Raw genomic sequence first — 27,243 nt, forward strand, 5'->3', positions numbered from 1 at the left:
TAATATGATTTAAAATTAGAGGAGAACTTGGAGGCCATTTAGCCTAATTCCCTCATGGTAAAGATGAGGAATCTGAGGCCCAGAACACTTGCCTGCCTAAGGTTACTTCAGTAGTAATGACTCAGATCATAATTTGAATCCATATACTGTTTACCTCCAGTAATGTTTCCCCTGGCTTGCTTAATGTTGCAACTAAAATCTCATGTTTTGTAAGAAATCTTTCCTAGTGCTTTCTAATCTTAGTGCCTTCCCTCTGAGATGATCTCCAGTTTATCCTGTCTCTTTGTATATATGGTAGTTGTTTGCATATTGTTCCCCCTGCCACAACCTCCCCCCCCCCCCCGCATTAAATTGTGAACTGCTTGAGAGTAGAGCTATCTTTTGCCTTCCTTTGTATTCCTAGCATTTAGCTCAGTTCCTTATAGTAAATACTTAATAAATGCTTGTTGACTGACTGTCACACTGTCTTCTTTGTTTGGAGTGACATAGGCAAACTACACTAGAACTTAAAAAAATATGTTTAATATAACATCAAACTGGCATAATTTCTCCTACACCTACTGTTAGAGTTAACTGAGGTACAAAGTTCCAAGCATGATCAATTTATTAGTAAAGTGTGATTTACTGATTAGTTTTGGGGAGCACAGGAGAAAGAATAGAACTTTGTAAGTGGGGAACAAATTATGATTGGTTCCAGGAACTTGACATCATGAAATCAGTTGTGAAATCAGTAAGATTGGTCACAGAGCTGAGACATGGGGGACAATATAATTGGTTGCAACAACCCCCTCCTTCCTTTCTGTGCCTAAGAAATGTTTATAGTTTTAGTCTATCTGCAAGGTCAGAGGTAGTGGACCAGAAATCCCTGAAGGATAGATTGGTTGTGTATAGATACTGGGCCAGACTCCATGGTGTCCACTCACATCCCTCGAGGATAGCAGATTTCCTTGAGGCAAGAATTGTATAGTGATTAGCAGGAGAACTGGATTTCAAAATTCATCATAGGTCAGCTGAATTTCTAAGTTCAGAGACAAAGAACAATGGCTTAAGCATTTACAGGATGGATTTAAAATTAATTGTAAATAGAGTCAACAAAAATGATACAGAATCAATTCAATCTTCTCACTGCTATATTCTTCCTTCTACAGTGGAGCTCTTAAAACAATTAAGACTTCAGTATTCATTAATTGGAAGAGGTCTGGGAGATCCTCAGTCTTTTTCTGTTCTTTTGAGAAAACCTCCACTGTTATTATTTTATCCAGCAACACATTGTAGAAGTCCTTAAACTTAGACAAGCATTTTGCTAACTTCCTACTAGAATTCCCGTGGTTTCTATCTTTGTGAGGGATTGAAAACCAGTACTCAGACGTTCATATTAAAGAATGTATGACCTGAAATTATTCAAAACCCAAGAATTGTCACATCCTTCCCTATGAAAATAATACCTTTTTTGTAATTTAATATTGAGAGATATGGTGTTTTATAGTCTGGTCATTTTGAAATAAATCAATACTTAATCCATCAGTGAAGGATTTAGGAAAGTCAAGGACTTTCTAACATAACAAACCTGTCAGAATGTTTAAGCTTTTCAGATTTCTTGGCATTCTAGATTTCAAATCTTTGATGTTCAGTTAGGTACAGGACCTGTGCATTGTGGTAGATAACCTCAAATGAAGGAAAAACTCTTTAGTATCATTTTCATTTTTAAAAATGACCTGTCTTATTTTTCATTTGTTGTACATTTTATTTCTCTTTTACACTAGCTGCCAGTCTTGCTTCTTCTGTTCATGTCACCTGATTGATACCTTTACTAATAGATAACATGCTCAATGGTCTTAATTTATGCAACATCACATTCTTTTTTTCTTCTAAATTAAGAATAAATTTGGTGAATTGAATTCTTTGGTTTAGTCCTAATTTTAATAAAGGTTATTAGGTTTAACCTGCTTCTTCCTGAACTCCCAATGATATCATTAACAGTTTCAGTAAGTGTTATAAAATAGAACCAGGACTGGCTTTCATTCTTTGTATAATCTTACACTGCTTTTAGCATTGGCACTTTGCATATTGTATAACTCTCTATTCATGTACCATTAAAATACTGGAATGACATCAAAATGCCTTCTATTAATTTACATATTATTTAGATGATATATTACTGCCGGGGTGGCTAGGTGGTACAGTGAGTAAAGCACCAGCCCCGGAGTCAGGAGGACCCAAGTTTGGTTTCGGCTTTAAGACATTTGACACCCACACAAAAAAACTAGCCGTGTAACCTTGGGCAAGTTACTGAACCCCAGTTGTCCTCCAAAAGGGAAAAAAAGAAAAAAAAAGATGACATATTACTTCTAATTTTGAATCAAATACAAGGATTTTGGTGCTTGGTACACATTATTGGCATCCAGCCACAATTTACTGTAATATATAGTAATGCTTATGTTATAACTGAATCAGGAACTATATACTTTGATCCAAATTTTAGAAGTGCCTAATAATTACAAGAAACTGGCAGAATGGCTCTTGGTAACATCAGTTGCTTGGGAAAGCAGGGTGACCTAGGGGGATGACTTAATTCTTGATGTGACTTTAGCTGTTTTAAAATTGTATCTTGTTTTGGTCTCTCTCACCCATCTCCCTTCTAGTTAGGATAGTAAGTTTATAAGTAGCCAGTATAATGGGGCAGTAGCAGGAAGTAAGATTGCAAAGAGGAATCTGGAAGTCACTTACAGACTGTCCCCAAAATCAAAGGAGTATAATTTGCAAACTGTATTATACATTAAGTAAAAATCACATCCTGATACTATGTATTAAATCAGAGCTTTTTGGTCTTATAATTTCAGATAAGCTCTAAACAAATGCATAAAACTAACTTCAAGGTGGCATGGATACAAGTTAGTCTGTCCCCTCCACCTAAATACTGCACTAAGTTCCTACACCCTTCCCTCCACCCTTCCATTTTCTTCTGGGTCCATGCTCCCAACTTCAATACATGGTTGTGAGAATGCTGCTCTGTGCCTCTACCATCCCCATTCCCTTCCCCAGGCTGCCTACCTTCCTTTACCACCCTATCCCCATCCCCACACTGCCTTCTTATATATCCCCTTCCACCTTTATGCCATATATCTCTGTATATTATGTACTGTTTACCCCTGCATTCTCTATGCCGAGTGTGATTGAAGCCTTACTCCCCACTGCCATCATATTCTTTCCAAGTGAGAACCCAGAGAACCAGCATGCCTGCCCCCTTTCATTATTCCATTAAATTCATTAGCAATTGATCGACATTGAAACTGAGTGACAAGACTGAGGTTACACTAAGAGTGATGGTAATTATTTCATGTCATCATGCTTATTACAAGCAGGTGATCCATTCTGTTTAGCCTAATGATAGCTTTTGATAAAGAAAATGGAGCAAACTTATTTGGTCTTATATTTCCCCGAACTAGCAGTTTTCAACAAAGGGCCTCACCAGAACTTAGAAAGGTGACAAACTGTTTTGCATCCAGATTTGGTTTTGCTATTTACATGAATAGATAGAGATTAGGTTCTGTAGTGTAAAATAGAACAAATATAAACTTTTAGATGACCAGATGCAGTAATTACAGCTACTGGCCAATTCTGCCCTCCATTAATTTTTCTTTAAAGAGTATTTTATTGGAGCGGCCAGGTAGCACAGAGTAAGAGCACTGGCCCCAGAGTCGGGATGACCTGGGGATCAAATCCTGGCTCTGATACTTGGCACCATATCCAGAAATAACTGGCCATGTAACCTTGAGCAAGTTACTTAACCCCAATTGCTTTAAAAAAAAAAAAAGAGTATTTTTTTTCCCCAATTATGTGTAAAAACAATTAACATCTAAAAAATTTCTTTTGAGTTCCAAATTCTTCTGCCTTGCTGTGTGTACCCCCACCCCCCAAGCAATTTGATGTAGGCCTTCATTAATTTTTTTTTTTGGAAGGCAATTGGGGTTAAGAGATTTGCCCAAGGTCACACTGCTAATTTTTGTGTTAAGTGTCTGAGGTTGGGCCTTCATTAATTTTTAACTGCTGAAGTTGAATATAATCAAGGTCATCTGGAGACAGCATTGTATAGGAGAAAGAAGTATGGATTTAGGTGGGATGTGTTCAAATTGCTCTTTGGATATTTATTAGGTTTTGTGCCACTAGAAAAGTAATTTTCTCCTTTGAATCTTTTTTCTGCTTGTAAAGTAGGAATACTTGTAGCTCATAGGGTTGTTGTCAGTATCAAATAAAGTGTTATGAAAAATACTTTATAAATCCCCAAATACTAAATAAATGTCAGTTATTGTATCATAGAATAAAGAGGAACTAACCCCAATGTCACTGTAGCTGTTGAGTAGCAGCTGAGGTATTTGTTAGTAATCTGTTGTTTCCCTTCTAACTTCTTTCTTTGATTTTTTTTTTTATTCTCTGTTTTTCCTCTCCTGTTTTCAAGAAAGAAATCAGTGAGTTAGTTACATTGACAGGTTGTACTTAGCCCTACTGTGTCAATTAGTGCTATAGAGGAAGTTATCTCATAATTGCTTGAAACCATCTAAAATATTTATAAATTTTCTTAAAGAACTCTGAGGATTAGTTCACTTGGCCTTCCTCAGTAGCCTATTCAATATTTAATTACCCCATTTTTCAGAGGTTCTCTTCAACCAAAGTCTATCCTGCTTTAATTTTGAGCCCATTAGATTTCTTGTCAAATTGAAGAACAATTAACTAATATTTTTCTTAAAACGTGTTATATACCTTAAGATAATCAGTTTATTCTTTACCTTCTATGATGGTGAAACAAATCTGGTTCCTTGAAATTCGTTTTATATGTACTATTTTCTATTCTTTTAATTATCTTTGTTGTTTTCTCTTGAAATTTCAGCAGTTTGCAAAAATCCCTTTCAAAGTGTGGTGACCAAAACTGATTGAAAATAGAAGAAACATGGTGTTGTGGTAATTGGATTTGGATTAAAAGGCCTTGCTCTGTTTCTTACCATGTAACCTTGTTGAACCCATTTAATTTGTGAAGTTCACCACTCTCCCTTCAGTCATCTAAGTTCACAGTCACAGTCTTGGGGCCTTCCTTCACTCCTCACTTTTTCACTCCTTATATCCAAATATTTCCTAATTTTTTTTTCTACCACAACATCTCTTGAAACCATTCACATGTCTATATTCATGATCACCCTATTTCAGGCCCTCCTTTCATGAGAATGATTGCAATAGTCTCCTCACTGGGATGCCTCCCTCATAAGTTTTTCCCCATTCCTATCCATTCTTCATACAATCACCACAGTGATTTTCCTAAAGTAAGGGACCATATAACCTCCCTTTCTCTTTTTTTTTTCTGTTTTCAAATGCTTTATTAACTTCTGATTTATATCATTCATTTCTGCCAGATTTTGAGTTACATTTTTTCTCCCCGTTTTTCCCCTACCCACCACCCCAAAAAGCAATTCCACAGATATCCCCTCCTCCAATATGCTCTCTCCCATATCTTCTCCCATATCCCCTTCGACTTTTCCAGTGGATCTCTATGCTCCAGTGCCTGTAAATCTTATTTCCCAATTACATGTAAAATAGTATTAATAATGGTATATGTATATATGTGTGTGTGTGTGTATATATATATATATAAAATTTTAAACATTTGATTTTAAAACTTTGAATTCCAGATTCATTCCCTTGCTCCCTTGTCACCCACCCTTACTGGGAAGATAAACAGTTCAGTATAGGTTGTACATGTGTAGCTAATGCAAAACAATAACATAGTAGATATATTGTAAAAGACTGACTATATTTCCCTCCCTCTTATTCCACCTCCCACTTGTTCTATTCTCTACTTTGACCATGTCCCTTTTCAAAAGTGAGTGCTTCCAACTTCCCTCCCCCTAGCCTGCCCTCCCTTCCATCATCTCCCCTCTCATCCCCTTCCCCTCTACTCTCCTGTAGGGTGAGATACCCTATTTAGTGTGTATTTCATTCCCTCCCCGAGCCAAATTCAACAAGAATAAGGTTGAGCCATTCCCTTTTGCCTTCCTATTCTTCCCCTCCATTGTAACCATTTTCCCTTGCCTCTTCTATATGAGATAGTTGACCCCATTCTGTCTCTCCCCATCTCCTCTCAATATATTCCTCTCTTACCTCTTAATGTCACCTTTTAAGTATCATCCCTTCCTATTAAATTGGTCCTATGCCCTCTATTTATGTATACCTGTAAACATATATACACATTCACATATGTATTCATATGCCCTCATATATAGACATATATATTTCTATTCCCTTCAACTATTTTCATACTGAGAACAGTTTCATCAGTTACAATTATTGTTTTTCCATGTAGGAATGTTAATAGCTCATCTTTGATAAGTTCCTTATGATTTCTTTTCCCTGTTTTACCTTCTCATGCTTCCCTTGCTTCTTGTATCTGAATGTCAAATTTTCTATTCAACTCTGATTTTTTCATCAAGAATGCTTGAAAGTGCTCTATTCCACTGAATGACCATATTTCCCCCTGAAACATGATACTCAGTTTTTCTGGGTAGGTGACTGTTGGTTTTAATCCCAGCTCCTTTGCCCTCCGGAATATCATATTCCACGACCTTCTATCCCTCAGTGTAGAAGCTGCCAGATCCCGGGTTATCCTGATTGTGTTTCCACAATATTCAAATTGTTTCTTCCTGGCTGCTTGTAATATTCTCTCCTTGATCTGGAAATTCCGGAATCTGGCTATGATATTCCTAGGAGTTTTCTTTTTGGGATCTTTTTCAGGAGGTGATCGGTGAATTCTTTCAACCTCTATTTTGCCTTCTGGTTCTAAAACATCAGGGCAATTTTTCTTGAGAATTTCTTGGAGGATGATTTCTAGGTTCTTTCTTTGATCATGGCTTTCAGGTAGTCCAATAATCTTTAAATTATCTCTCCTGGATCTATTTTCCAGGTCAGTGATTTTTCCCATGAGATATTTCACATTGCCTTCTATTCTTACATTTGTTTGGATCTGTTTAACAGCATCTTGATTTCTCTTGATGGCACTAGCTTCCCTTTGCTCCATTCTAAATCTGAGGGAATGATTCCCTTCAGTGAGCTTTTGAGATTCTTTTTCCATCTGGCAAATTTGGCTTTTTAAGGCATTCTTCTCCTCATTGCCATTTGAGTTAGTCTGTATTTTAAGGTGTGATTTTCCTCAGTCAGGCTGTTGACTCTCATTTCTTAATTTTTTTGCATCGTTCTTATTTCTCTTCCCAATTTTTCCTCCACTTCTCTTATCTGCTTCTTAAGGTCCTCTATGGCCTGTAACCACCTCATATTTTCCTTGGAAGCTTTTGGTCCAGGAGTTCTGACTTTACTGTCTTCCTCCTGTTCCATGCTTTGCTCCTTTTTGTCCCCAAAATAGGAGTCTGATGTTGGATTCTTCTGTTTGTTTTGCTTCCTTTGCCTGGTCATTTCGCCCCTCAGTCACTTGACCCTTGGGACTCTGCCACCAGACAGGAGCTTTCGTCCCAAACGCTGGGGTTTTCTCAGCTGCCTGAGGTATTAGTTGGGTACCCTCTCTGAAGACTCCACACACTCTGGCAAGCTGGTCACATACCCCAGAACCTCCACCCTAGACTGCAATTCAGATCCAAGCAGGTTAAAGCAGGAGCAATTACCTCTCAGACTGGTCGCTTGGTCCTCCTGCAGTCTGCAGGCCAGGAGCTGAAGCTGCAAAGCGCACTGGGCCAAGGTGTCTCAGCAGCTTCTCGCCCTGGGGGCAGAAGCTAACGTGCTCCCAACAGCTGGTCCTAAAGTCCACATTACACTGACCTCTCACTTTGTCCTTCGCAACTATGTGTTGATAATTCTGGAAACAGCCACAGCTGCCAGTGATCTGGAGTCCCTCCAGCCGGTGGCTGGTCAGCCCCTCCCAGGGGCTAAAACCTCTGGTCGTGAAGCTGGTGTGGGCCCCCAGAGCACTGTGCTGGCTGATTCCTGCCAGCCTGTTGGGCTGTGGGTTCTGCAGCTCCAAAGTTTGTTGAGAGTCCCCTTTTACTTGAATTGGGGAAGGTGGAAGCTGGAGCTGTCCTGTTTCTACTCTACTATCTTGACTCCGCCCCCACTCCCTTTCTCTATAAACTCTTGTCTAGTGGCTCCCTATTTCCTTTGGGATCAAATATAAATTCCTCTATTTGTTATTTAAAGCCCTTCCAGATCTGACTTTACTCATTCTGTCTTTCTAGTGTTATCACAAACTATTCTCCATGCAAATTACGGTCTGCCTAAAAAGGTCTTAATGTTCTTACTCAGGGTATAGTAATTGCTTAATGATTGTTTCTTGATTATTAGTAAGTAATTAATATCCAGCATTCTTCATAGTGATTGCTACTTGGAAAGTCATTTTAGTCATTCCTCAGTTGCCTTCTTCCATAGACAAAACTGCCCCCAAAGTACTATAAACCTGATGAGGATGGACTAGTTGGTGTTTCTGTTATTGTGAGCTAAAGAACACCATATACAAATGAATGTAAAGAAATACTGTAAGAGATATGAGTCATTTAACTGACAATAATCCTCTCTTGTATCTGGCAGTAAGTGTATATTGGAAGAAAAAGTGACTATATATAATACATATATACATGTATGTGTACATATATGATAGGCAGCCAGCAGGCAAAGTAGATAAAGTGTTGGGCCTTGAGTCAGGAAAACTCATCTTCCTGAGTTCAAATCTAGCTTCAGACATTTATTAGCTCTGTGACCCTGGGTAAATCCCTTAACCCTGTTTGCCTCAGTTTCCTTATCTGTAAAATGATCTGGAGAAGGAAATTGTAAACCACTTCAGTATCTATGCCAAGAAAACCCCAAATGGAGTCACAGAGAGTTAGACACAACTGAACCACCATCTATATGATATGCAGTGATCTGTCTAGAGCTTTTAGGAGACTGTTTTCCTAAAGTTTCTTCTATCTTCTCTTTGTTCCTTACCAAATTAATTTTAATAATGCACAAATCTGATCAGGTCACTCTGTGTTCTTCATTGACTCCCAAAATAAAGCCTCTCCTCAGCTTGGTGTTCAAACCCTCAATAGTCTGGCACTATTCTCCTTCTTTATACTTATTTTATACTTCCCTGTCATGTACTTTATCAAAAAGGAGTATTTCATCCATGTACACATCATGCTGTTAGAATAAATAGCCTTTCTCTCTATCACCATTTATTAAAGTACTTCAGGAATCAACTGGAATGCCATTGCTTCCAACTCTTAACTTTAGGAAACATTTCAGTGTCTGGTCTTTGCAAAATAATTTGCTCAAAACTGGGGGAGGTTCAGTAAAGACTCAGTTCTTGCCCTCATAGACTTCTGATTTGGGAACTGTTTCTTACCGTCCAGAAATCTTTTCATTTTTTTCAACTGTAATTTATATTGGTTTTGCATGCAATTCTCAGTTCCATTTAATAATAAAATTGTTTCTTTGTGCTTCATAACTTCTCTTATAGACTGTAAGTGCCTTGTGGTCCAGGACCGTGTGTTCTTCATATTTTCCTCTTGTTTAATCTTTTTGTTGGATTGAATTGGAAGCCTAACATTATTTCATGCTAGATGCTAGTGTGCTGCATCAATATTTTAAAGAAAGAGTGCTGTCATTTACGTTTGGTCTTAAGTACTTATCTTTCATGTATACCTTGATCAATTCTGCCAGTCTATCTTTGGTGGAAGTCCCTTGATGTAAAGTCCTTTCCCTTTTTCATTTCTTCATCTTTTAGATCCCACTTCTTCCATAAAATCTACTCCAACTACTTTAACTCATGTTGGTTCTGAAGAGTTTAGGGGTGTTTGAGACCCCAAAATGCCAATATGCCATGCCTGCTGAATAAATTCAACTCAGGTCTTCTCTCAGCCAAAAAATGCAAAGTTTATTAAAGGTTCGCCATAATGGGTAGACTCTTAAGGAGCCTTGGTATCTGTGATGCTTGCATTGGGCAAAGGGGCCAGAATCATGTGACACAGAGTGTCTGTGCTAGATCATTCTCCAGCCTTCCTCCTTTCATGGAGGCTGGATGGGTCTGATATCCAGAAAGGTTGTGGGAGGATTCTACGGGTTGTCTAGAGGAGGAGTTTGGGGAGGGTCTTCAGGAGGAGTCAGATGATGTCAGACTCCATTGATGAGTTTGGGGAGGGTGGAAAGTTGCAGGAGACTACTTGGAGACTACAGACCATGGTGGGCTATGCCAGTTCAAAGGTATAACAGATTTGGGTATAGATATTTTGGGAGGATTAAGGGTGGGAAGTTTCTGGACAAAGGAGGGCTAAGCTAGTAACAAAGATTTGAGTGGAGCCACAATGAAAGGCTTATGGCCTCAGCTCAAGGGGGTTCCCAGAGCCTGTACCTCATCAGGTTCCTTTTGAGTCTATATTGGTCTCATTTGATTCTATATTTTCTTGTATTTAGGGGGTGTTTTATGTATGTTCAGTTTTGTTTGTCCAGCTGGATTGTAAGCTCATTTATCACAATTCATGTCTTATAAATCGTGAGTAATAATGTCTAGCAAGATTATTTTATTGTGGACTTAAATACTTATTAATCTGAGTAGATATTTGTAATTTTACTTTGCTTGAGACCATTTTTAATGTTGAGTACAATGCCTAATGATGATACTGGGTATTCCAATAAAATGCAAATGCATTTAAGAACAGAGATTCTGTGGAATAGTGGAAAGAATGTCTTAACTTGGAGTTAGAAACACCTGGATTCATGTCACCTTCAAAGCTTTGTAGTTTAATTTCCCACTCTGAAAAACACCTCTTCATATAGTTTTTTAAGTGTATTATCAACATTTAAATGGTTTGTATGTTTATTTCTTATTTAATAGCCTATATGCAATATAATATCTAAATAAAGAGTTGAACACAATGTTTTTGATATTTCGTCTAAAGTACAAAAGTTTTGGTTATTTTATTACTTTTCTGGGTTTTCTTTTATGACTTTTGGATACAATTCCTAGACATTCTGTCAGGTTTATGAATTTTGTAACTTGTTACATAATTACTCTTGTGGTTTAAAATTTTTTGTTTAGTTTTTAAATTATTTTTTCTTGTTTACCTGAAAGTTAATATATACATATTTCCTTACTGCAACATATTATCCTCAATAACTAAATATTAGCAATTAGATAAAAGTTTAAAATGTAAAATCTTTGAATAATGTACATTATTTTTAACTTTAGGAATATGAAGCACGAACAGGGAGGACGTGTAAACCTCCACTTCCGTCCACAAGACGTAAAAATTTTGAATTTGAACCACTTTCAACCACTGCTCTTATTCTTGAGGATCGTCCATCGTAAGTGTTTTAATGATCATTAGTAGTATTGTTGGTACTTTTAATTTTAGAATGATTCATCTATCTTACCACATTAAAGGTGTTTGACATTCCTTGGAAACTTGCTTTTGAAAAAATTTCTTCCAGAGAGATGTCCTAATAAGTAAAAACTACATTGTTGATTCAGAAGCCATAGGTAGATTCTCTAGATGCTGGCATGAGCTAGACAGTGATGCATTAAAATTACTGTATTTCACCACATAATCATTATACCCTGTTTTTTTTTAGTTCAAAAATTGCTTTATAACCTTTCATTGTGTAATCATCACATGGTATAATTCTGTTTGTCCAGCTGCTTAAAATAAGCAGAGAAACAGTGTATTCACCAGTGGCATATGGATATATGGATATGCATTTATCTTGCGCACATTGAGAACCTGGAATTCTTGGCACACATGCATTGTCAATTTTCAATTTTAACATATATTCATGTGTATTCCATGCATCCTAATCTTGCACCAAAGGCAGTTTAGTAATAAGTGATTTTTAAGTAATACTGGTACGGATTTTTAAAAAATTCACATAATGGCCGCCCCTCCAGTTTTGGTTTTTTTTGGGGGGCAAAAAATTGGTATAAAATCTGCAATAAATATATGGTGAAATATGATACTTTTCTGCAATTTATAATCTTAAAGAATAGTCTAGAGCATGGAGAAGTTAAATGATTATCTAGGATCATAAAAACCAATATGTGTCAGAGACAGAACTTTAACCCAGGTTTCTGGTTTTGAGACTGGCTTTTTGTCTTTTTTGCCAGGTTGGCTTTCTTTACTTTAGCTATTTTTTTTTCCTTCTTTTTGGAGGGGGGAAGGCAGGGCAATTGGGGTTAAGTGACTTGTCCAAGGTCACACAGCTAGTAAGTGTTAAGTGTCTGAGGCAGGGTTTGAACTCAGGTCCTTCTGACTCCAGGGCCAGTGCTCTATTCACTGTGTCACCTAGCCGCTTGTACTTAAGCTCTTTTTTGAAAAGTAAATTTTTATTGATATCTTCTATATTAATATCACCAATATTCTTCCCTACCGAATGAGAGATATCCTTTATAACAAAGAATAAAAAAAAGAAAAAAACATTTTAGCAAAAGCTAACAAACACATCAAAAAGTCTTACATTTTATATATGGTATTCTGCCCTTAGAATCTTCTTCAGAGAAATGGAATGATGTGTTGTCTCATATCTCTCTCTTCTTTGGGGCTAGGCATGGTCATTATAATTTTAGATCATTCAGTTTCTATTGTTTTGTTGTTTTTTTCACTTCCATTTTTATTATTTTGCATATTATTTTCCTGGTTCTGCTTATTTCACTTTATATCAGTTCATATACATCCTCCTGTGGTTTTCTTTATTCATCTCATTAATTATTTTTTATAACACAGTAATATAGTCATTGCATCATTTTTTATAATACACTAATGTTCCACCACAGTAAAATATATCACACACCCTTGTTTATCTATTTCCTAGTTGATAGGCATTCTTTTTATTTCCAATTATTTGCTACCAAAAAAAATGGTATTATAAATATTTTGCTGCATATGGAGCCTTTCTTTTTTGACCCCTTAGGGTTGTACTCCAGGCTGTGGAAGCTCTGGGTCAGAGGATATGGGCATTTTAGTTACTTTCCTCACATAATTCTAATTTACTTTCCCATAGTGGTTGTAAATTTATAGTTCTACCAATAGCTTGTTAGTGTTCCCGAAATCTTTCCTCAACTCTTCCAACATGGACTATTCTTATCTTTTGTCATCTTTGCCAGTTTACTCAGTATAAGGTCAAACTTCAGGGTTGTTTTAAGTTGCATTTCTCTTATAATTAGTGTTCTGCAGAGTGGAAGGGTACATTAATGGGGTGAGGGGTGGTGGGTGATGCAGTTCTCCCTCATTCATGGTGCAACAGTGAAGAGATAATTGGTTTAGTCTTTTGTCAAGAAGGGGGGCTTCAGGAGAATTCAGGAGAGGAAGGAGAAAGAAGTAATTAAGTTGAGGAGAGTTGAAAGAAGTGGTCTCAGCCTAAACAAGGGCAGAGGTCATACTGAAGAATCCTCTAGTCAGGAAAAAGGTGTGTAGGAGATTGGGGACCTCAGTGGGGGAGGCCACCTTTGAGAGAGTGTGGTGCTTCCATGGATAAGAAACACTGGCCCAGGAAAAGGGGCATGTAAGCTCCTTGGGGCAGTGAGTATCTAGAAGGGGAATTGGGGTGGACATGGAGCCTGGGTAAAGTGTCCTTGGTCATTAGTAAGGAGAACAGTGGTGGGGGATGGGGAGGAAGAGAAGAGGTAGAATTGTACTGAAACACATAATTCTTATAGATTGTTAGGGAAAAGAAGAAAAAAAAAGCAAATCATTGTTTCCTAGAAAAAGGCACAATATAAAGACTACCCAACATAAGAAATCAGAGGGGAGAAGATGGAGAAATTTATACTAATCATAGCTAGTATTTATATAGCATGTTAGGATTGCAAAGCACTTTGTAAATATTATCCTTTTTTTTTTTTTGCCTTTTTTTGGGGGGGGGAAGAGGGAGGGTAGGGCAATTGGGGTTAAGTGACTTGCCCAAGGTCACACGGCTAGTTTTTTTTGGTCTGTGTCTGAGGCCGGATCGGAACCCAGGTCCTTCTGACCCCAGGGCCTGTGCTCTACTCACTGTGCCACCTAGCCGCTCCTGTTATCCTATTTTTACACTACAACAACCCAGGAAGCTAGATGATATTATTATTATTTTCATTTCACAGATGACGAAACTGAGGCAAACAAGTGAATAGATTCCTCAGGGTCACAGAGCTAGTAGTAAATGTCTGAGGCTAGATTTGAATTTATGTCTTCTGATTCTGGGCCTGGTGTCTATTCATTGTACCACCCACCTGCCTCTAAGCACTTAACTTAGAGGGGAAAGAGGAGGGAAAAAAGAGGAAGACGTAGAAAACTAAATTTAAAAAAGAAAATTTCAGCAATTTAAGTAAAACTTCAAACTAGGGAAAGGAAAGGCATGGGAGAACAGGGTACAGTAGGAATAGAGCCTGTGGAAAATAGAGACGCATCAAGCAGTTTAAGTAAAACTAGTTGCAGTGACAAAGAATTCATTTAAAAGGAGAATGAAAAACATATCTAAAAGGAATGCTAAAGAAACCAAAGGAGGAAAACCCAAACCTCCCTCTCATAATTTTAAATGTGAATCCACTAAATGCAATAAAATGAAAGAAAACGGCAGAATAGATGAGAAAACAAACCTTACAATGTTTTGTTTACAAGAAACCCATATGAGAAGCAGGGATTCCCACTCTCACAATGGGAGGTTAGGTCAAAATTCACTGTGCATCAGATAAATCCAAAAAAGGCTGGAGTTTCAGTCTTGCCAGATGAACATCAGAGAATTCCACCAAATTCTCCATTTAAGGGGAATGTTTAGGGGAACCATCTCTTCATTTCCCACCCAGTTGCACTCTTGTATATCATCATGATTACCCAACCCCCAACCACTCCCCCCACCCCCCACTAGCTTCTTTTTATGTGTCGTCTTCCCCTGTTAGATTGTGTGCTCATTATGGGCAGGGACAGGCATTTTAGGCTTTGATGCAGTAAGTACAATGTCATCCCCAAATTCCAACATCTTTCATGTGGACTCTACATTAGATCTCTTCTATGACAAGGGGTGAACACTGTTGGTGAACATGGAACTCCTTTTTTATTCTTTACCTGATATGCTGTTGAATTAAGGTTATTTTTGTTATATCTTTTAAGTACTTCTCTGTAATTATGCAGAGTTCTCTATACTAATGCAGAGGAGGTACTTTGTTATAGAAAACCTGTTAGGGGGTAGCTTTTTGTTTTATTGAATTTGGCTATTTTTAAAGTCAAACTATTGTAAGTGCACTGAGATCTTATGTTTTTCTGGGAATTTGGGGTATGTTTAATGGTCCTCTGAAACAAAGACAAATAACATTTATTTTATTTTTAAATAATATTTTATTCCTCCCCCCCAATTACATGTTAAAAATTTTTTAACATTTGGGTTTTTTTTTTGTTGTTGTTGTTTTGTTTTAAAGTTTTGGATTCCAAATTCTATCCCTCCCTCCCCTTTCCCTTCCCTGAGATGGTAAGCAATCTGATATGGGTTATATATTTGCAGCAGTGTAAAACATTTCTGTATTAGCCATTTTGTACAAGACAAACAAAAGGAATAAAGAAAGTGAAAAATAGTATGCTTCACTCTGTATTTAGATAATATTAGTTCTTTCTCTGGACGTGGATAGCATGTTTCATCCTGAGTCCTTTGGGATTGTCTTGGATCATTGTATTGCTGAGAATAGCTAAGACATTCACATTTCTTCCTCCATACAATGTTACTGTTACTGTGTACAATGTTCTCTAAGTTCTGCTCACTTTGCATCGGTTCATGTAAGAAAGACTCATATTTTTAATACTAGTATTCTTCTAGCATATGTGTATGGGTACAAATCATTGAACAAATTCTTTCCAAAGCAGTGAAAATGAACATCCTCAAGTTGGCATGGTTGGGATGAGCAGGCTGCAGTGCATCACAAAGTAGGAATTTCCAAGGATAGGTGTTTATAAATCAGGGCTTCTTAAACTTTTTTCACTCACAACCCTTTTTAGCCTGAGAAATTTTTATGTCACCCTGGATATGTAGGTATATAAAATAGATATACAAATCAAATATTTACTCATAATAAATCATAAAGAAATTTATTTTAAAACAATTCTTTGGTATACATATAATTTTGTCATTTATTAAAGATGAAAGTAAATTTGCATGCTAGTGAGATGGATGTGCTTGTTTATTTTTACATAAAGAATTAAATCTTGGTGGAATATTTAATACTGCATGCCGCAGAGCATCTTCATTGTTTCTCAGAGTTAATTGATACTTTGATTTTATAATTGTTCATGCTAAGAATATTGCTTCTCATAAGTACATAGTACAAAATGGCAGAAGTATATTTAGAGCTATTTTAGAAATTGTTGGAAATTCTCCTAATCCCAAACCAAAATTAATTTTCATGATTTTTTTTTGTAAACTTAAGTTTTAAACCTGTGTTGCTTGATAACTCAGCAAATTCTTCTTGAACTTTTAATGATAGATGACTGACATTTCAACTGAGTATGGTTTATGATCCCAACTTAGTTTTTTAGAATCAAAATTTGCGGGGAAGTATTTCTGAAAACTTTATCTCCAGGAACTTCAGATGAACAATTATAACTCTTACAGTTAAATATTTGGGAAGGTTATTTTCAATTATAAAATCATCTGTAGCTGTAAACAGTTCTTTTTTTTTTCATTTCATTTTATTTGTACTCTTAATTTCATATTTACTCCCGTGCCATAAGCTTTTGTTTTTTCAGTTTCTCTTGGGATATCTTTTTCTTTTGAGCAACCTCTTCTGGTTTAGGAACAATTTGTTCCTTCTCAGTAAGTATCATCTCAATATGACAAGGAGAACTCATGTATGGGTTGATTCGACCATGAGCCCTGTAAATATGCCTTCACATTTTGGGTACCTTGTTAACCTGGATATACTCAAGGACAAGAGAATCCACCTCCAAACCCTTCAGTTCTGCATTACTCTCTGCATTTTTAAGCATATGCAGCAAGAATTCAGCACTTTTTTTTGGGTCACTGACCCCTGTGTCCCACCCCATTGCTTAGCATGGGTGCACCTGCCAGCTCCACTATTAAATCGACAGAAGGGAGCACATTGTTTCTTCAGTGTGACATCTTTCACATACTTGGTAGCTTTTTGGATATGCATGCCCTTGATAGCTTGGGCTGTTTCACAGGTGTTCTTGAAGTGGACCCAGAGATTTGAACCCCTTGATTTGCATGATTTTGTGGGATTCTCTGGATCAAGAGAGTGTCTCACTATTTTAAATGATTACCTGGGACAGCTCAAAGGAAGAGAGCTGTAAACATTTCTAAAGAACCATTTTCCACCCTGTTCTTCTATATATCAACTTCTTTAGTAAAACTTTCCATTTTATCTTATGTTTTATGTTACAATTTTTTCCTTGAAGCGACATGTTTAAATCATTGAGTTTTTGAAAATATCTGACACATAGATAGCAGTTTTGAAAGCTGTAAGTCATTATGAAAAAAATTAACAAAATGAGATTTCTACTCAGTCAAAAATATAACAGCTTCATTTTTCAGTTTCAATAATTTATTTAAACTTTGCCTGGTTGAGAGTTACATGACTCAATATATTTTCTTTTTCTTGTCAATTTAAATGTATTACAGCCTCATAGTGAGGACTGCAACATCATTATCAGTATTTTTACCTCTTCTATCTAAATTTAGCTATTTATCCATAACCAAAAATTTTTTTTCTCAAAATATAAACATTGCTAATAATTTCTCAGATACTAGCATTGGTTTATGAAATTACATTTGTGTTTAATTTAAAAAATTAATGTTCACACTTACATACACATATAGTAGTGATGGTAGAGAAATATTATTAAAGGGCTTTTGTCTTTACTTGCTACAGTTAAACACTTATGTTTCTGTAAAAGAAGAAAATAACAGTAATTTTTAAAATCAAAATTCTAACAACGCAATCCAAAGATATAATAATTTGCTGCTTACATGCTGAGGAATGACATTAGGACAATATTAAAAGTCTTTATTTTCTGTAGTTAAACTATTATGTCTGTGTGAGAGCAGAGAACTTACTTAGTATGTTCAGTAAAAACACTGCAATTCATCATATACAATAGTCTTGAATCTGAGTCGAGGTGTTTCTGGCAGCGTCCATTGGTGTTGTGTGGAGTGAGTACAAAGTGTGCATGTTGTGTGTTCAGAACCAAGGGTGCAGTGAAGTCACACGATGCAACATGGACAAGCACTGCCAGAAACACCTTAGATTCATTACATTTGATTTTGAATTAATTATGGTCATTGTGTGTTCAGAAACCATTTATTGTTGCCAAATTTTTCGTAACTTCCTCATTCACTTATGCAACCCCATGTGGGCTTGTGACCCACAGTTTAAGAAGCACTGGTATAAATGATATCATCTAAGAAACAAAAGAAAGAAAGACACAGGCCAGTTACATGGTACAAAGGGGATGGGGAGAGAAATCCAGTGGGCTGCCCAGATAAAAAGAAATTGACTCCAAATTTGACGAGTCATTGATCTGTTTGTGTCATGTGAGCTTTGTTCCTGCCTTACCAGCTAAGTGTTGCACATTTCAGTCTGGATGACACAGAGACATCTTAAGCTTACTGGGGCCAAATTCAAACTCATTATTTTACACGCCAAACCTACCCCTCTTCCATACTTCCAGTCTTCCAAGTTTGTAACATCAGCATTATTCTCAGCTCTTCATTTTCCTTTGCTCTGTGTATTCAATCAGTTGCCAAATCTTGCTGTTTCTGCCTCTGCAACAACTCTTCTACTTACAGCTAGGCCCTTACCACCTCTAGTCTGTACCATTGTGATAGATTTCTTATTGGTCTCCTATTTGTGTCCCCATAGCTTTAAAGACATACCTGACTCTGTCACCCACCTTCTTCCTAAATCCCTGTGGCTGACTATAGAATTTTAATTGTATATGCTTTGTATTTTCCATATTCTTTACCATTCTAGAAGATATATTAAGTACATCTTCTAGGAGTTGAGGAGGTGACTAGGCAAGAGGTATTACAGGCTTAAGGGGAAAAGATTAGTAATGTGTGTAGTTAGCATTTATTGAGCTAAGTAACAGGGCATAACCAGTCTGCTGGAGTAGATAGTCAGATGGAAGACACTTGTCAGGTTTTAAGGAACACTGAACAAAATAGGTTTAGGAGTCAGTTGGTCAGAAGGTACTTATGGCAAGGCAATTTTAGGAACTTGGGAAATTCCATGGATGAATAATTTCTCTGAAGAGCTCAGGGAATTGTACTTTTCTACCTGGGTGGCTTGGTTAGTGTTAGATAATAAACCTAGAAAATAAAACTATTTTCTGGCCTGACTTGGAATTTGTCAGAATATACTAGATAGTACCAGGATTTGTTGTAGACTGGTCAGATACGACATTTTAGACAGCAGAGTTTTCTTTTTCAAGGAAAGGGGATAAGTCAAGATGGGGGCAGGGTAGGAGGAAGGAAGGGAAGGCATTTTTGTTTGTGTACTTTTCATGATTTTTCTTTTTTTTACTTTATGCCAACACAAAACGGTAGGGACTGTATTGCTTTTGCCATTAAGCTGTCAGATTTTCTGGTTTTCCTGGATAGGCTATATAATGAAGTTGTGCAGTGAGCATAATACTGGCCATTGCTGCTTTTTTCTACTGCTAACTATGTAAAACATTAGTGGCCTCTTCAAGCAAATCTCTGGTTACTCTATGATATGTACTAGAAAAACTGAATTCTACACAAAACACAGAAGATAACTGTAGTCAGGGGTAATCTATGGAAAATTCAAAACTAATGTTAAAGTAAGCAAAAATGGGTTTTCTCTGTGTGTTTAGGAATTTAAGCGGATGTTTGATTAACCCTCTATCCCATCTGAGTCTGTTTCTTTATCTGTAAAATGAGCCATTGCAGCAGATGATATTTTGAGGTTCCTTTGAGTTCTAATATAATATTTGATGTAATTTTATTTTGTGATTCACTTAAAGAGATCTGATAAAAGTCAGCTAAAGAAGGCTTCTCCCTCATCACTCTTTTCAAGTGCAATAATAATGATAATAATAATAGCTTATGGTTATGTAGCACTTTATAATTAAAAGTGATTTGTGTGTATAGTTTCACTTGATTTTCGTGACAACCCTGTGAGATTTGTAGTATAATTGTTTCTACGCCATTTTATAGATAGGCTTTGACTACTAGAAGTTAAGTCTGTGACATGAGTACATGAGTAGTATGTGTGAATTACCTGGGACAATCAGTAATTTTGATATGGTTTTAGTTTGTGATAGTAATAGTTATACATATTTATTTATACTGACAAGAGAGTCTATCTTACCTTGACCAGATGAAACCAGAACAAGCCATTGTTCCCATGTTTAGTCTTCTCTGTTTAAGTACTGGATTTTGTTCTGTGTACTTATTTTAGTGCTCTCTTTTGTTAGTTTTAATTCTGTCTTTTAAGAATGGACATTTTTTCAAGGAAAAGTATAAAAATTTAAGCTCTTAAATTTTAGTGACTTTAGTGACTATCAGAGATACTGCCATAGCTGCTGGTGTGGGGAAGTCAGGTAGTTAAAGAATCATTCAACCCTAAAATGAAAGAGGGTTAGTTACACTAAAATACAAGAGAAAATTTATCAAAAATGAAAAAGAGAAACTGCTGACAAATTATATAACATAAAAGAACCTAAATAATCCTCAAGAAATAAGCAAAGACCATAAAAGGAACCTGGAGGCTGAGGGAATGGGGGGAATATTATTGATTCCTTTACAATGCATTGTAAGCTTGTTGACATTGAAAGAATAGCAAGAAGATGGTGAAAAAAAAATAGTTGCAGACCATTGCTGTGAAGAACAACCGCTTATCAAGGGCAAGATGAAAGTATGTAAAAAGATGGCTGAAGATTGGAAAAAAAGTAATTTTGATAGCTAAGACTCATTCATTCAAAGCTTCAGAACCATTGTCAGAAGTTAGGTGAGCTTGTAAGATCTGAGCATCTTCATTAGCCTGTAAATGTAAACACTCAAAAGTGTTTTAGGGAATTTCTTCCTTTCTGTGGTCTTAGAAGTCTTATCCTCATTGATGGGAGAATGATCTTTGACAAATATATGGATAATGCTGAGAAGAAGAGTTGCCCTAGAATTGCAGCTGTTCCCAAATGGCCTGGCACCAACCATACCACAGGCGGTCCAGGTACTTATTCAAGACATGGAGATAAAACTGAGGCCTCTGTAGATTTAAACCTCCTTTAAAACCTAGAGGTTTTAAATCAAGGATAGACTTGGAAAAAATAGTCTCCTCAGTGAATATATGTTTAATAACCTGTGATAAAAGGATGGTTTCATGATGAATTAAAGAATAATAGATATCAGTTTGTGACCATAGTGCTAGATTGTGTAAAATAAGTGATGGCAGCAAAAAGACATATTATTGAAAGTTTTTAAAGATGTAATAAGTTAGATGTTTATTTTGACAAATTTAATTGTTTTAATTTGTTTCAGTTAATATGAACATCACTTGCGGGAGGATATAAGAGAACAGATTGGGGGAAGGGGTGTTCAGTAGGCTTGTTATTTTGGGGTGGGGGTAGGGGAAAGATGGGGAGAAAAAAACAGTAACTTGAAATTTTGTGGAAATAAATGTTGAAAATTAAAAATAATTAATTAAAAAAATGAACATCACTGTAAGTGTGAGGACTCCAAATTTAGTATTCTTTCCTAAATCAGCATGCTGCCTTTCATTGATTCAATAAAGCAAATGCTAGTCTGTATGTGTTATAAGTGGCACATTAGTAATGCAGATGAAATTTAGATGGCTAGCTTTTGAGTCAGAATGAATTGTGACTAAGATATGAAACATATACAGTGTATAATTGGCCTTTCCATAATCTCTGCCTTAAAAAAGGGAAAGAATAACAGATCAAAAGTAAGTCATTTTAAAAGAATTGACTCTAGCATTTTATTTTTCAGAAATCTTCCTGCCAAATCAGTTGAAGAAGCTTTGCGTCATAGACAAGAATATGATGAAATGGTGGCTGAGGCTAAAAAAAGAGGTATGAAATTATCAGAATTTAAATCAGTAGTATAATTGATTCATTGATTTGTCTAACTCAGTGAATAAGGAAAATGAGATATCTGCCAAAAATACATTAAGATTTGAATGATACTTTATCTGAAGTGATTCTTTATCTGAAAACCTAGTAGTTGTGCTTTTCATTTATTTGATTGGTTCCTTAAAATAATTTATTAACTTTAGTTCAGCTTTAATTGAGGGAATCCTGTGGTAAACATTAAAAACCTTGGTGAAGAGCACAGTGCCCTTCTGTGATCATTATGATTTTCAGGTATGCTAGATTTATCAGGGAAAATTGGAGAGCAGATAGATGTCCTGTTTTCACAAAGGTACTTGTTTTATTTTATTAAAACAAATAGTAGCTCATATTGCTGTTACTCTTTATTTATAAGCTTTCTTAATGATATTCATCTTTGATGTAGTTTTATCTTTTTGCTATTTTGAAATTGAATTACTTTAAATATTGAATGGTTTAGGAAAAACTTCCTAAATGGGAATGGTTTAGGAAAAAACTTTCTAAGTGGGAATATAATTGAATTTGGAAGTGGTTGAGCTAAAATTGCTTTACTATCTTTGAGGCTTTCAGAAAAATACTTTCTTTTATCCAGAATCCCAGTTGTTGAAACTGTCAATTTTTATTGCTGCCTCTTTTTCTAAGCCGTGATACTAATAATAGTAATAATATTGTTTCTTATACAAACAATATTATTTGGGGCAGCTAGGTGACGCAGTGAATAGGGCACTGCCTCTGGACTCAGGAGTTGCTGAGTTCAAATTCAGCCTCGGACCCTTGATACTTACTAGCTGTGTGACCTTGGGCAAGTCACTTAACCCCAATTGCCTTGCCTTCTCCCCTCCAAAAAAAGAAAAAGACAAATAACCACCTCAGTATTATTTGCTAAATGTTAATTAATGCAGGTTACTGCTTGTTCTTAAGATGACTGCTCACAAATTTAAAAATTAGCAGGGGAGATATGTTTTAGATCCATGTTGTCCTTGGAGTAGGCATCTCTCAGTTGAGAACATAATCCCTACCTATCTCATCCTTTATAATTTACATAAAATAAAAAAAGTATGTTACATTGACCTTTGCATTGTAAATGTGCTAATATGGAAGATATTTTCACAATACTTCCTATTTATGTATCACTTTACAGTTTGCAGATTGCTTCCCAATACATTTTATTCTCACAGCAATGCTATGAGGGAGATAAAGGAGGCATTATTATTATCCCCATTTTACAGATATGAAAACTTAGATTCAGGGTGGTGATGATTTGTTCAAGATCTCACAGCTAATAAATGGAATAGTTGGGACTAGATTGCTGGCTTTCAGCGTCCTTTTCCATTTCCTATTGCTATAACCATAGCAGAAATGAATTATCCTACAAATGCTTACTTATGGCTTTTGTGAAACTTGTGAAAGTAAGGTTTCCTCCCCGTATACATAATAAATTATTTTTATCTTAATTATTGGTTTTCAGTCAGTAAATATGACATGCCTACTGTGTGCCAAGTATTGTGCTAAGCTCTGAGGATACATATATATATGCATACACACATATACGTGTGTGTATAACAAATATAATCCTGTCCCCAAGTAACTTATTATATCTATCAGGAAAAGACAACATAAAAAAGAAACATGAAGAGGAGGGGAGGGGAAAAAAGGTGCCTGATGATGGGGCATGATGGAGAGGGCCAAAGAATTGGCCAAAAGCAGTGTAGCTGGTGGGAAATGTGAAGTTTAGTTCTGAGCCTCCTCTTTAAACAGAGGCCATGGAGTCCATGGCCCTGCCCTCTAGTCAGAAGTACAGAAGGGACTAATGAGATGTGAGGACCAGGCAGATAAGTGTTGTAGGATAATGAAAGAGTGTCCTGGAGAAGGAAAGAGTGATGGTTCAGGACCAACTGAACCAACAGTTCCAAAGCAGTAAAACTAGTGGGAAATATGGAGAAAACTGTGCTGAGGTTATGTGGAGTTAATAATTACTTCTGATTATTTAAATTCATTTTTCTAGACAATATTTACAGTATTTCTAATATTGGAATTCCTAGATGTATGCTGCTAATGAAATAACACCATTAAATTTATAGTTACTTTTTCATTTATACTAAAGTAGTCATCAATGAGTAGAAGATTCTAAAAACCCTTGTTCTAGTATCTTGTTTTAATTAATGAAGAGAAAAAAGAGAGTGTAGTAATAATTTCTTATAATTGATTTTTTTTCTAGACCTGTGATTCATTCATATGCAGAAATCCTGGAGTGCAAGTTCTTTCCTCCAATAGAAGATAATTAGCTAGTTTATAAATTATAATATTAGAGATTTGCCTGGAGTACTGTGATTTTTAAGCAAATTGCCCAGGATCACACTCACTAGAATGTGTCAAGTACAAGGATTTGATCTAGGTTCCCTTTCTTCAAGACTAATTAGTTATCTCTTATGCTTTGCTTCTTCATTACTATTCTAATAATCTCAGTTTTATCTAGTACTTTATAGTTTACAAAGTGGTGGATATCTGGAGACTTAAAAATATTGTGTGTGTTTCAAATATATGTTGTGTTATTGATTTTGAACTTCTTTACACACTTTGTATAAGCAAAGAGAAATCTTAAAAACAACAACAGAAAAGTAATAAGCACACCAGCTTAGTTGTGTGATGGTTTTTATGTCATACTTACTGAACCCCATATAATTCTAGGAAAAAGTTGTATACCATTGTGAAAGAAGGGTATCTATTGGTTCTTAAAGATATGAAATTTTTAATAGATCTTTTTTGATAGCTTTTGTGGCCTACATTTTCCTCTGTCTCTCTCCCTTTTCATCCCTCCCAATGAGCCATCCTTTATTATGAAGAATTAGGAAGCTATACTATAAAAATTATTCCTAGTGCTTTTGATCCTTTAGTAAACAAATTTATAGATGTCTTGATTTTTTTTTTTGAGGTCAGGAAAGAAGAGAACAGTATATAACAGTTGAAAAAAAACATTAGACTTAGGAATTAGGAAACCTGTATTCTAATCCCGACTCTGCTGTTAACTAGCTATGGTCCTTGGTCTTAAATCAGTTAATATCATTGAGTTCCTTTTAAAATTAAAAGATTGGTGTTTCACAGATATATACACAGGAGGTACTGGAGTTTTGGGACTCCAGCCTAACGGGTTCACTCTTGATCTGCTCAGTCAGGCAGATACCTTTGGAGTGGTTAATAATCTTTATTCTAGACTAATCTTCTCAAAGGGGTTCTTATAATGGGAGAACCAGTTCCTACAGTATTACCTAATCACCCTTCTTGCAGGGATGGATGAGAAGGCGGGGCAACTAATCCTACCTCTTGATGGGGTCAGTTGAGACAGGGGCAGCTTGTTCACTCCCCTAAATCCCCTTAAGTCTCAGTGGGTGCCAATTGAGGCAGGTACATGCATTCCTCTATGCATTACCCATGGTTACCCCCTCAACTGACCAGTGCCCACTTTCTTTCTAGGGCAGTTGACAAAGAAGGCATCTTGCTAGCATTAAGCTCACAAATTAACTTTAGCAATATCATTGTTTAGCCCAGGAGTAGTAAATAGCAGTTATGTCACTCCCCCATTCTCATGGCGCAGCCTCAGTGGGACTATTTGTCACTATGATTTCAGGAATTATTATCTAGTATCCTTGGGGCTATTCTGGGAGTTATTATCTAACACCTGGAAACTAGACATTGCCTTGGATCCTGAGAACTGAACTCTAAAAAGGATAACAAAATCCTCCTTACAAACAGTTGGACAAAATATTTTTTGGGTTCCTTCCACTGCCGGTTATGAAATGCCTTTAAAGTGTAATGAAAGTTGAACTTTTTTTCTCTCTATTCCTGTAATCGGAAAACTTCAAAAAACTACAGGTTTACAGACTTTGTTAGAAGTAACTTTTATTATAAGCTTAGAAGAGAGTTTTAAAATGATTTATTTAAAATGATTAAATTCTTTAATGTTCAATGCAGAAATTAAAGAAGCACATAAAAGAAAACAAATAATGAAAGAACGGTTTAAACAAGAAGAGAATATTGCAAGTGCAATGGTGATATGGGTCAACGAGATACTACCAAATTGGGAAGGAATGTAAGTAAACAGAATTTCCTGGAAATTATATATTTTATGCATCTTCTTTCCAGTTTTTCCTTATTTCTCTTCTGTCTTTTGACTTTAGCCATGTAGTTTGAATCCAGCATAATTATAGAACACAATTCTCAATAATAATCACTCCTTCCCTTTGAAATACTATATTTTTGTGGGTTTTTGTCCTTTAATACCATGAAATCTAAAGAAAGAATGCATTGTATTCTTTCCAAAAGTTGTAGGCTAGATAGTTTCACTATTAAATAACATTCTCTTTTTTCTCCTTTATTTCAAGGCGTGGTACAAGAAGAGTTCGAGAATTGTGGTGGCAAGGACTGCCCCCTAGTGTTCGTGGGAAAGTATGGAGTCTAGCTGTGGGAAATGAACTCAATATCACTCCTGGTTTGTATTATATGTCCACACATATACCAATATATGTAATATCAGTAGTATGTGTTTGTTCAATTAAATTCAAAGAATATTAAACATTCACTATATGCTACAGACTGTCCTAGGTATTGGGGATACAAAGATGAAGCAAGATACAGTCTCTACTCTCAGAGCATTTGTAATTTAGTTGGGAAGGGAGATGGGCTAGAGGTGGGTAAGAGTATAGATTTAAACATTCTTTAGCACCATTCTTATTTTTTAGGTGGGGAAACTGATATGGAAAGTGCCTTGCTCAAGATCATAAATGATCATGGCAGGAAATTTGAAGTGAGGTTCTCTTGACTCCAAATTCAGTGTTTTATATTTATTTGTTTGTTTAAACTGTACTCTATCCTCCAGTTAGTATGAGCTCCTTGAGAGCAGGGTCTATCCTGATTTTTCTATTTAAATATGCCCAAGCATTTAAGTGCTTGGGATATAGTAAGCACTTAACACTGGAAGGACTAGAATTTTAAGAATATCTCCAAGGACCAAGCAAATTTTTGTGTCAGGGGGCGGCTAGGTGGCGCAGTGAGTAGAGTGTCGGCCCCGGAGTCAGAAGGACCTGAATTCGGATCCAGCCTCAGACACTTAATGCGCGCACACACACACACACACACACACACACACACACACACACACACACAC

The 27,243-nt window shown here is 36.2% G+C and overlaps 1 protein-coding gene across 1 annotated transcript in view; it reads left to right on the forward strand.

Moving 5' to 3' along the window:
* The window catches only part of TBC1D12 (TBC1 domain family member 12), a 140,137-nt gene that overhangs the window by 70,275 nt on the left and 42,619 nt on the right, over positions 1–27,243 (forward strand). Inside the window, exons 3-6 of the mRNA XM_069099274.1 lie at positions 11,213–11,328; positions 21,964–22,046; positions 26,052–26,169; positions 26,462–26,568. Coding sequence (XP_068955375.1) covers positions 11,213–11,328; positions 21,964–22,046; positions 26,052–26,169; positions 26,462–26,568 — 424 coding nt within the window. The remainder of the gene's footprint in view (positions 1–11,212; positions 11,329–21,963; positions 22,047–26,051; positions 26,170–26,461; positions 26,569–27,243) is intronic.

Source organism: Petaurus breviceps, unplaced genomic scaffold, assembly GCF_028583685.1.
Source record: "Petaurus breviceps papuanus isolate PSGF00001 unplaced genomic scaffold, PetGlider_PUasm1.0 37, whole genome shotgun sequence".
Taxonomy (NCBI): domain Eukaryota; kingdom Metazoa; phylum Chordata; class Mammalia; order Diprotodontia; family Petauridae; genus Petaurus; species Petaurus breviceps.